The 11,302-nt window shown below is 52.8% G+C and overlaps 1 protein-coding gene across 1 annotated transcript; it reads right to left on the bottom strand.

Moving 5' to 3' along the window:
• On the bottom strand, window positions 1-3,391 carry LOC142585407 (uncharacterized). Its single transcript, XM_075696159.1, has 3 exons — window positions 3,310-3,391; window positions 1,402-1,890; window positions 1-1,007 (listed from the first exon to the last, which is right to left on the bottom strand). Exons 1-3 carry the CDS (start codon window positions 3,316-3,318, stop codon window positions 255-257), a joined length of 1,251 nt encoding a protein of 416 aa, XP_075552274.1. The 5' UTR covers window positions 3,319-3,391; the 3' UTR covers window positions 1-254.
• Window positions 3,392-11,302: the final 7,911 nt, after the last annotated feature.

Here is an 11,302-nt window from a genome sequence, read left to right as displayed (position 1 = left end):
TTTTGTCAACAAGTAACGTTTATTCCTCAACGCAGCGAAAAAAAGGACCACACCACATTTATCCATACACCGCGAGTTGAAGAGCCCTGCTTGCGGGGCTCTCCATAAGATCTGACCCCGGTCCCACGCACACAACGAAGCACAGACACGTACAGAGGGGGACAACAAATACACAACGACGACGACGACTGCAAGCACGTCCTCATGCACGCGCACACAAAGTCTAGCACAGACACCATTCGGGCTTCTCCTCTTCACCACTGCCAGCCCGCGCCGCCGCCAGCACCGCCGCCAGCACCGCCACCGTATTTCCCGCCGAAGCCTCCGGCTCCGCCGCGGTATCCGCCGCCGGCTCCGCCCAAGAATCCACCGGCGCCTCCTCCGTATCTGCCGGCGCCGCCGTAGCCACCAGCGCCTCCTCCGAATCCTCCGAGACCACCGGCACCGCCGCCGCCGTGGTGGACCTTGAAGGTCTGCACTCCGGCTCCGCCGCCGAAACCGCCGACGCCGCCTCCGAATCGTCCGGCGCCGCCGCCAAATCCTCCCTGGCCGAATCCGCCGACGCCTGCGCCGAGACCCCCGCCGAGACCGTAACCTCCGGCTCCGTAGCCACCGGCACCACCGCCATATCTGCCGGCACCTCCTCCGTACGCACCGCCGCCGTAGCCGCCGCCGTATCCGCCGCGGCCTCCGTACGCCGAAGTGGTAGGGCCGTACTTGGCAGCCAGCTGGGAGGCGGGAGGCTGGGACGACACGAGGTTCACGTCGGCGGGGCTGTCGCTCTCGGTGCCGGGCTCGTTGGTCTCGACGGTGGCGCGGAAGCCGCCGGCGTCGGCGGCGTACTTCACCTTCCTCTGGCCGCCCTCCGTGTTGATGGTGTAGACTCCCTGGACGCGGCCGCTACCGTCGGATACTTCCTGGCGAGAGCTGGAACCGTCGGGACCCTGGGCTTGGTAGCCGAAGTTGTACGGCTTGGGCGTCTCGTCGACGTACCCGCCCCTGTAACCCTGCGTGTGCCCCAAACACCAATGTAAGGAGTCATACGGACACTGATATTTTTTTAGCCCTGTTGTTCAGTCAACGTGTATTGGTATATATCTACTGCTCAGCGTACAAACAGTGGTTGCGGTAAGCGTCTAGGCTGCTGAAAAGTCACGGAACAGGAGGGATCGGCACCTCATTGTTCACGCTATCTATACCTGCGTCCCGTAAGTACAGTTCGCTTCTATCAGGACCTTCAAGAGAGGCGAAGTTTGTGGTTCTCCTTCTTTGAGGGTGTGTAGATCACTGTTCCACCGAAACTATGAGCGATTACTGATTGCTATAGCTGTAACCAGATGCATCTAAAGCAGGTGATCTGCACTACGTGTAGAACTTGCCATTTCGATCAAAACCACTTACTCCTCCTCCACCACCTCCGTAGTATCCACGGCCACCAGCACCGCCGCCGCCGCCGCCTCCGAGGAAGCCACCGCCGAGGCCTCCGCGGTATCCTCCACCGAGTCCGCCACCGAGTCCGCCACCGAGTCCACCACCGAGTCCACCACCGAGTCCGCCTGCACCGCCAAATCCACCCCTGTAGCCGCCGCCGCCGCCGTGGTGACCACCGTGGTGGACAGTGAAGCTCTGTCCTCCGATGGCGCCGCCGCCGAGTCCGCCGCCGAGTCCACCACCGAGTCCAGCGCCGAGTCCAGCGCCGCCCAGGCCTCCGCCGAAGCCGCCACCGCCGTGGTGACCGCCGAAACCGCCGCCACCACCGCCGTGGTGTCCGCCGAAACCGCCACCACCACCGTGGTGCCCACCAAAGCCGCCGCCGCCAAATCCACCAACGCCTCCGCGAATGTTACCGGCGTTCGCCAGGACGGCGAAACAAAGTGCGGAGACCGCGACCTGCAAGTGAAACGTTGAATGGGGGTCGTTTAAAATACTGGCCGCGGATCAACTCGCATGATATCAGCTTTTGTGCATTTGGATGTTATGCATCTGGTGGATGCTATAGATGCACTGATGCATCTTCAACATCCACCTTGCCGGAACGAGATGCTGTTTCGAGGCCCTGGCGGTCATTTTTAGCCCGTGAAGAAAGGACATCCTGCATCTGCGATCCCAACAAAAGGCATTTCGTGCATCGAAGACATCAAAAGGCACTTTCCCGTGTGCTTGGTAGTCCAGGAGGGCACACCTTAGTGGGTCTAAGCTCGGAGGTAAAACTAGCTGGAGCTGCGGTCCTTGTCATTATTCTCGAAGTGCATCATTGATAGTGATGATAGACTTGTCGACGACTCGTCCTTTATGCAAACTTGTAGGTATACATTGTATATTCTTTTAAGAGCTATAATGTTGTTCTATGCCATTTCGCATGTCTGAAGTCTGCTTTCTGAATGTATGACATGGTTCCACGCCATGCGTGTAGACCGGATTGCTTTTTCCATCTAATGTTGCAGCGGAATAACAGTAACCGACTATCCGTTACATTTGTCGCGTAAGCGAATAAGTTTGTAGCCGATTAATGTGGTTCACCTGCAGTTTGGCTACTGCTGGCTAAACTTGTTCCCGAGAGCCCGTGTGCGGGATGGCCCTGACCATAAGCGGCGGCGTTCACTGCTGCTGTAAGTTCGCTACAAGAATTCCTCGTGGCTACTTGAAACTCTCTATCGGTCCTGCAACACTAATTAGGCTCCTCATTAGCATAAGTCATGAAATTAGCGTTTTGCTACACCAGTTGCAAATTGCCCAATAATAGCGCTAGCAGCGGTGCTTACAGCGAGGTGAGGTAGCTGTAGGTCAAGCTCGTTGTCCCTGGCGTAAGCAGATCTTCATTGTTTAACTACATGTAGCAATTATCAGCGGGCTTATAGCGTTACGTTTGCCAGTGCGGTATAGGATCATTTACGTGAAATTTAACCGATGCGCATTCAGTGGCTATAGATGTTGGCTGAGCCACATTTCGCTGAAGCATCCTTAGCTGCTCTGCACATACGGTTAATAATGACATAGTAGTGGACAGCATAGGTTCTCTTCCTCTCCTAACTTATTGCTGAGGACGTGAGGCTTTAGGCTCAACTGTACTCTGCGTCTTACATGATTGGCTGTTCGCGACGTTGTCACCGAAAGCTGCCTGTATACGTATCCCACTGCGTCACGGTGGCACGCCTGTCACCCGCAAACGGCAGGGCCGTCCCCCTCCCCACGAATGCATCCGATAGTCCTGGGGTTTCGATCCGAGGTTCGGGCCTGCCGTGCGAGTCCGCCGTGCTCCTGCCGGGACGCGGGGTCTGCGGTCGCGCCACGCCGAGGCTTGCGGCTCACCTTCCACATGGCTGTGTAACGCTGCTGCTGCCGCTGCTGCTGCTCGTGCTATCACACTGGGTGCTGCTGCTGCGGTGGTGAGATCGCTTGTGTCCAGACCGAGAGCCGGCGGGCCCTTTTATACGGGCCGCGCCGATGCGGCCGCGTGTTGGCCGGGCGATGCATGCAGAAAGGCGGGGACGATCCAGATGCAGTGATCACTCTCCTTCTTGTTGCGCATTTTTTTTTCCCCTTCCTTTCCCATTCTCATTTCCGGCGTGCATACCTTCCCAACTCTCCCTCTCTGTGTACACCCTCCTCGGACGAAGACTCTTCCGCGTAGCGGGACCCCGCGTGCGCCGGACGGCGTCGTCGGCAAGGGCGAAGTCAGTCAAGAGAGGGTGCTCCGGACTCGTTCGTCAAACACGACGCCGCTCACTGGTCATCGATGCCTTCAAGGCTGCCTTTCACCCGCCGAGAGCAAAAGCTTTAGCCGAGAGTGGTGAGCAAGAAAGCGCGCCGGTGATGCGAGTGGACGGTTGGGGGGGGGGGGGGGGTGCACCCTCCTCGGCCTCCCCGGGGGGACCTTACGCGCAGCCCCTTTCCGCATCCATCTCACCCCCAACCCGCATCACTACCGCCACTCTCGCTCTCGATAGACGCGGCTACCTCCTCCTCGGCGGCCGCACTACGCAGGGATTGCCTTGGGCCAGCGTGCTTGCGTGCGTGCTGTGGTCGCCGGCATTGCGAAACTGTTAATTGTGCACCGCCCGGCTCGGCTTGGCTAGGGGAGAAGACGCCGCTCAGGATGACCCGCGCGCTGGGCGCTACAGCGCGCGTGCGCGGAATCCACAAGGCCTGGAGTTTCTTCTTTCTTTCTTTTTTTTTTTTTTTTGAAGCGTCGGGCGTGAAGAGTGCGCGTGCGCCCACGTGCTCTTGACGAAACTTTCGCGCTAGTTGTTGTTGTTGTTGCTGCTGCACGCGCTTTGTCGTCGTTTCGTCGTTCCGCTGCTTAGAGCCCGCGGAATGCGCTTTGCAACCATTTTCTTATTTCCCCCGATTCTCCACTTTATCTCGGCAGTTCGCCGCCGCGCTGGTGAAGTTGTCGAGTGCCTCACCTGCGCGCTGGGACGTGGTGCTCGTAGCGAATTATAGGCGACTGCTCCTGAGCCATGGGCGTAGCACGCACGTTTACAGAAAGTGTAGAACCTGGAGACAGACGCGTGTTATCTCTATATCTCTCTCTTGCTTGTTTTTTCTCTCTCTCTCTGTGATGCACAGGAGTTTTAATCTACTGAGGGTCAATATTTTTTGTACTGTAGATCCTCGAGTGGGTATCCCCATCATTCTTTTACATTCGTGAGGCAATCAGCGACTGCGGTAAAAAAAGACGAAAGTGTATTTTGGTGTGTGGGACTGAAGGATGGCTTCCACCGCAGCAACGGCGTTTTCACCCGTGCCCTACGGTTGTGTTCTATAGAACGGCGACACGGACCAAGCATCATAACAAAGAAACGTTCGTTTTTTAATGTATCTCTCTTCATGTCAAAAAATATACCGACCATTTCTTGACCGCAAGAATACCCGTGAAAATGCGCACTTTATTGAACTTGTTTCCCTTTCAGTGCGCGATAGCAGGCAAGCTTTGATGCTTCTTAAACCGCGTAATTGTCCCGAAAGATCATTTGAAAGCTTAGAATTTGTTTGTTTTTTTTTTCATCAGACCCGCAATGCCAGCGGTAGGAGAGCAACAAACGTGCACCGAAGGCAATATTTCTTGCCGCTGGTGAACAAGTAGTTATTTTGGCTGCTGCTGATAGCAATGGGATGTGTATTGCTTGTTATTAGGGGCGACGCTTCGTAGGGCTTCTACTCCATATTGAGCGACATGGGCGTCAAACGGGCATCCTTAAAAGGACCGACGGTTGGGGTTTCGCGTTGCAACTATAATGGCGGAATAGAGACCGACACAAAACAGGCAAGGAGGAGCGAAATACGCGTATTATGAAATGTTTGATAACAGTTGGTAGTACACAGTGGAGGCAAACATTTTAGGCAAGAGAAACAACCTCACCGCTCGAGTGTCATTTCAGGCGTTTCTTTCTTTATTTATTTTTTAGTCTAATTAAGGTGTCCGATGATTACGATACTCCATAATGCGAAATTTGAGCGCGTACGTGTTTTCGTTTCGCGATATATCGAGGCAAAGAATGGGAGACCGAAGTCACCGCACCGACTGGGAGTGGGGCCGTTGCAGCAGAACTGATAGTTGGGCGAGTTGGTAAGAATTCATAGTAAAATATTTTTGCGCGCACAATTGACAAGGACACAGTGTGTGTGTGTGTGTCCCCCCTTCACTGTGTCCTTGTCAATTGTGCGCGCAAAAATATTTTGCTATGGGGCCGTACTTGCCGTCAGCGCCTTCGCAGAGGGAGGGGCAGCATGGGAACGGCGGCATGATGAGCGGCAACGGGGCCAGCCGTGGAAGAGAGACGGGCGACGACGAACGCGCAAGCAGTGACACGGGCGCGTTCGCGCGGTTAACGCCGAGGGACGCCGACGATGAACCCCAGGAACGGGCGCCTAAGTTCCTGCGCTTCTATAAGAGAACGTCTCGGATATATCTGTATCAGCCGGGCGTCCGCAAACTTGTACGCTGCGGAGGTGCGAGTTCATGAAGGTCGAATTTCGTTGCGTGGTAGTTTTATTGATGCGATAGTATCATAGGCTTACCTCACGCGCCCACTTTGTAGGTATAGCCGTCTGAGGTAAAGAAAAAATGTGGGCCGATCCCGACGGCAGCGCGCTGGTCTAACGCAGCGTTTCAAAGCCGCGGCCACACCCGTCACTGGCACGAAAAGCGAATCGTGCACTAGTGCAACACTTGAAGTGCACCGACGTAAGAGACCGTTTATGGTGCCCCTGTGCATAGTGTCCCGCCCACGCGCTCTCAGTGCTCACTCTCTCCCCTTTTCCTCTTTCTATTCCCCTTTCCTCCACCCCCAGTGTAGGGTAGCAAACCGGATGCTCTTCTGGTTGACCTCCCTGCATTTCCTATTCTTGCTTTCTCTCTCTCTCTCTCTCTCTCTCTCTCTCTCTCTCTCTCTCTCTCTCTCTCTCTCTCTCTCTCTCTCTCTCTCTCTCTCTCTCAAAGCTATATGCTATATGCTGTAAGCTATATGCTATAGCTATATGTAGCTGTCGAGGCGGGTGAGAATCGTCACATTCCAAGTACGGAGATATAGTGGGGGTAAATTTCTGGCCTAAAGTTGTCGTTACGCCGTGACGCCATGTATATGGCGGGCCACATTAGCTCCAGGTGAGGTGAGATACACTCGTGCATCGACGGGTGCTGTTCTGTTGCGTACAAGCCCGCTGAAAGTGCGTTTTTCCTTTTTCCTCGGTTTCGTGCGTTTTGCGTTTGTGGCTTGTTACAGCACTTACGGGCCTAATGTGGCCGCGTTAGATTGCTTCTTCCCACGTGCGTGTACGCTCAACGGCACCGCAACGAACCGCTACGCTCCAGAGCACCGTTACATGCGACGCCTGCAGGCCGTTGCTCTTGTTGTATAACGCGCGCGAGCCTATCTGCTATGGGACGGATGACGTAACGAGTCGGTTGTAAAGACGAAGGTTACGACGAAAGCCAAAGCACTTGCGAGAAGGTTTCGAGAGCGGGAAGCTCGTAAACGGTCGAGCTATAGCCGCCTCACTCGCGCCCGTTACAGGCGTTTCGAACAAGGCGCACGCCGTGTTGCTGAATTCTTCGAAGTACATAGTTGATGGATGCGCATTTGCAGACTTTGTGCAGCCTTTTGTGAGCCTGCGCTGTGTTAAAGAGCCTCACCGCCCCTGCTATCGGTGCCGGTTTGAACATTCTCTGTTTTCTTTTTTTTTTCAACCCTGCGGCGACCACTCATATATACGCACTGCACAACATTTCATTCGCGGATAGAAGCGCACCAGCGCACCGTATGTATACGGTCCGTCGGGTATACGTGCGCCATCTGATAAAGTTCCCGTTGCAGCTGCAGATAAAGAAAGAAATCTACCGGCCGCTTTTTCGTCCTTTTTTTATTTTTTTTTTACTACGACTACTGCGCCTGTATACTACACTTCATTCGCATATCCACGTAGATACTTCGCGATGCGCCATGATGTCGTTCAGCTTATAGGTTAGCAGAGTTGATTGCGAAGTGCATAGTTAATGATATTCTGAAGTCATTGGCAGTTAACCGGAACTCTAAGCTATAGGCGTTAGACTCGATAAAATCGTAAAAAGAAAAAAAAAGGAGGTATACGCCCACCGAGTGCGAAAACTAATTTCCTGCGGTTTATCACAAACTGCAAAAGTATATGCCGATTACAAATTCCCACAGCAACTCATTCAGACGCTGCACATTGTGTGAACGAATATGTTGCTCTCCGGAAAGCCACAACTTTGATACAATATTCCGAGACAGTAATGTGTAAGAATTGTTGGTTTGAACGCGATAACTGAAATGGCTGATGGGGTTAATAATTCAATAAATTCGTCGCACTCGTTTTAGTGCAACATTTTTCCTAAAACAACGACTGCCTACTCATTCACTGGGTGAAAGAGATGGTTGAAAGCAATGGTTTTTGGTTAAATAAACTTTGTTTAAAGGTTATTTGACCAAAAACCATTGCTTTCGACAACAAATGTCTTTTGACCTTTGAACCCTTACTTACTGAGCGAACTAACCACACACACACACAAATATATATAATTGCTTTTATTATTGCCTCAACGCCATAACCTACGCCTACAAAAGGTCTCGTCCGTTCCGCTCGCCAGCTGTCATCACTAATTATTAAACTGAATTTTCCATACGGTAAGCCCCATCCAGGTTCTTACAAAGTGAGAGTTCGCAAGCAACAATTACGAAACGCAGTACAACCGAGGAAAAAAATGCACGAAGTGCAACAGGAAAGCTTACAGCGAGCGTATAGTTAGGATCAGGAAGAAACTGTACGTGCTCTGCTCAACCACCTGTCGTCTTCTTGTACTCTCTCTCTCTCTCTTGTCCGGTTGACACGCATTACGTAAAGAAGGGCCACAGGTCTCGCGTCTCCCGTCGACCCCGCGTACCGAGACTGTCTTCGCCGCGGTGCGTTGCGCGTCGTCCGCCGCTTCGCGCGGCGCGTGGGAAGCGCCACTATCCACGCGCGGCATCGTGCGGTGAATAGCTAATTTGGGGAGGACTCTTCTCGGATGCCTCGTGTCGTCGTACACAGCGAGCGAAGAGAGCTAGGGCAGCATAGAAGCAAGGCCCCGGGTCGGCCCGCCCGCCTTGCCTCGCCTTTCGGGTCGGTCGCGCCTAATCCCTCCAGATGCGCGTGCAATTCCTCTTCCGAGCACGAGCAGGTGCTCGTGAGGGCCCGCACTGTCGTCACTTTGACTCGTCGGAGACGTGCGCATCGCGCAACGGCGCCGGCGGCATTCTCGGCCAAACGGAACACGCCTGACCGAGAGCGCGGAATCTGCGCGCGTGCATGCTGCGTATACAGACGCACCGACGGGGCATTTGCGAGGAATCAAGACGTTAAGCTGCAGCAGATAGGCCTTGCAGCAGCCCACTTCTTAAGCGCCGTTGCCTTTCGCCCTACCGTGCGCGCGCGCGCGGGTGCTCGCGCTTTCGAGGAATGCGGGGAGGCGCTGTTGACAGGTATTAAGCGCTAGGGAAAAGTCGGGCAAGGGGGGGGGGGGGGGTAATGAGGAACGCGAGAGAGCGCGATAACTTTCGACAAACGGTTTATTCGAAGCCCATAGGGGGGAGGCGGGGGTCACGCGTAACGATACATTGACGATGCACACATGCCATCATGAATGCGCCATGCATGAGCAGAGAGAGACGGCATTTAGCTTTCAGAGCGCAGCTCTTGGGCGCCCGTTCCTGGGCTGAGCGTCGGCGTCGGTGTTAACTGCGCCAACCCGCTTGTGCCAGTGCTCGCGCGTTCGTCGTCGTCGTCGTCGTCTACCGCAGCTGTCATCCGACGTTGCTCATCGTGCCAGCGTTCCCATACTGCCCCTCCCTCTGCGAAGGCACTGACGGCACTGGCCCCACTGCCAGTCGGTGCGGTGATTTCGGTCTCAAATTCTTTGCCTCCATGTATCGCGATTTGAAAACACATACGTATAAAGCTGCGCTCAAATTTCGCATTCTAAGGAGTATCGTAATCCTCGGACATTTTCTTTTTCATTGGGATGATTCAGTCACTTTTTGATACACGTACGCATGCACTCTCGAGAAAGGCACGGTAACAGGGCGCACACTATATACAAGACACATTCAAGAGAGAGCAAAAATGATGTATAGAAAGGCAGGGTGGTTAGCTTCAAAAACGACAATTGTTTCGCCGACAGAGATAGGCACGAAGTGTCTAAACAGACAGGGCCCAGACATTCAATTGCCGCTGCTTAAGTTACTAATATTTTAAGCTTTTCCCTGAATATCGACAAAAGCAAGGTCCATTGAGAAAAAAAAAAAAAAGACAGTGAGCACCAACACGAGCTACAACCCATACTTTATTACTCTCTCATTCAGGCAACGGCTCGTCTACCCGAAGGCGTCGTTTTCTTCTGCCGAGCAGATACCACTTGGCAGATTCTGTTCACTTTCAAGCTGGCTGGTACACATGGTTTATTAGGACAAAAAAAAATATCATGCAGATCCAACTTACATATTGAAATCCACGCGAAAGGAAGCTTCAGTCAAACGGTGTGTATTAAATCCTATACTACTAAAGGCCACGTGTACAATTGTGTTTATACTTTCATCCTATGCAGCATGAAACTTCATGCAACGTACACGTTTATCCGCCACAAAGTTAACAGCTTTAATCTCGCGCGATTTTTACGTTTGCGCGTTACATCGCTCACAAGACATGCCGAAATAAAAACACCAAGTCAGGCGGATGCGCAATAGGAGACGCCTACACGCAGCTATGCCACGAGGCTATAATAAAATAAATTCTGGAGTTTATACGTACCAAAGCCACGATCTGATCGTGATTCACCATGAGGATATATGACACTTGTCGAGGAAAGAATCGTCATATGACACGTGCATGCACGGAGAATTACGACACATATCTATAGTTACAGTAAGTGATTCTGTACCGCTTGTATCGCAGTGGCAAATAGCCATTGTAGCGACACTATATGTTCCGATTTTATGTAGAATTCCTTTTTTTTGTTTTGTTTTTATTACGCAGAACAGAGGTTCGTTTTCTTGTACTGCCTCGTCGGTCAGTGTATAGAGCGTTTATACGCATAAATTTGTTTGCTGGAGGCTATAGGATTCGGCGCAAATATAAACTGCGCATTTATATCCACAATTTCATATCTGCCTAGATACCGACCGACCTAGCAGCAGACAGCAACCAGTACAGAGCAGCCACGATGCCAAAGTGAAAAGGGTACAGGGCATGGCTTTAAATAACAGCAAGAGCGTGCGAAACTTTTTAATCAGCATCTCGACCCCGAAGCACAATAGGCGAGCCGCTAACCACCAAAGCAGCCGGTGCCGCTGGAGACAAGACAGGAAGAGACCGGGAGAACAAAAGCTAATCACGTGGAAGGTAGTGGACGGAAGTCCCTTATTTGCGCCCCTGCTTGGCGGAACGGTGCTCGTGGCGGCGACCTGGTCTGGAGGAGACCGAGGTCCGACGGCTGCTCTATATAATCCTGGCCCGAAGAGTCCCTGAAGGACAGCATCCCCGGTACAGGCCTCCGTCTTGGCGACAGTGTTAAATATTAAATAGCTGAATAACAACGTCTCGAGGTCCTTTTAGTACGTCCTCGTTTTCAGGCGCGGATCCAGTTTTGTTTTTCTTTCTTTTTTTTTTCTGAGGTGGGGTTCTGACATTGAGATGGTGATGCATGATAATGATGATTAGGAAGGGAGGGGGGCTGGCGCTTTCTTTTCAATAATCCTTAAACCTTTTTTGTCTCTTCAGAGCAAACTGTATTGCTCTCACCTCCCTTCCG

Source organism: Dermacentor variabilis, chromosome 6, assembly GCF_050947875.1.
Source record: "Dermacentor variabilis isolate Ectoservices chromosome 6, ASM5094787v1, whole genome shotgun sequence".
Lineage (NCBI taxonomy): Eukaryota > Metazoa > Arthropoda > Arachnida > Ixodida > Ixodidae > Dermacentor > Dermacentor variabilis.
This window is presented reverse-complemented; position numbering and strand designations above follow the sequence as displayed.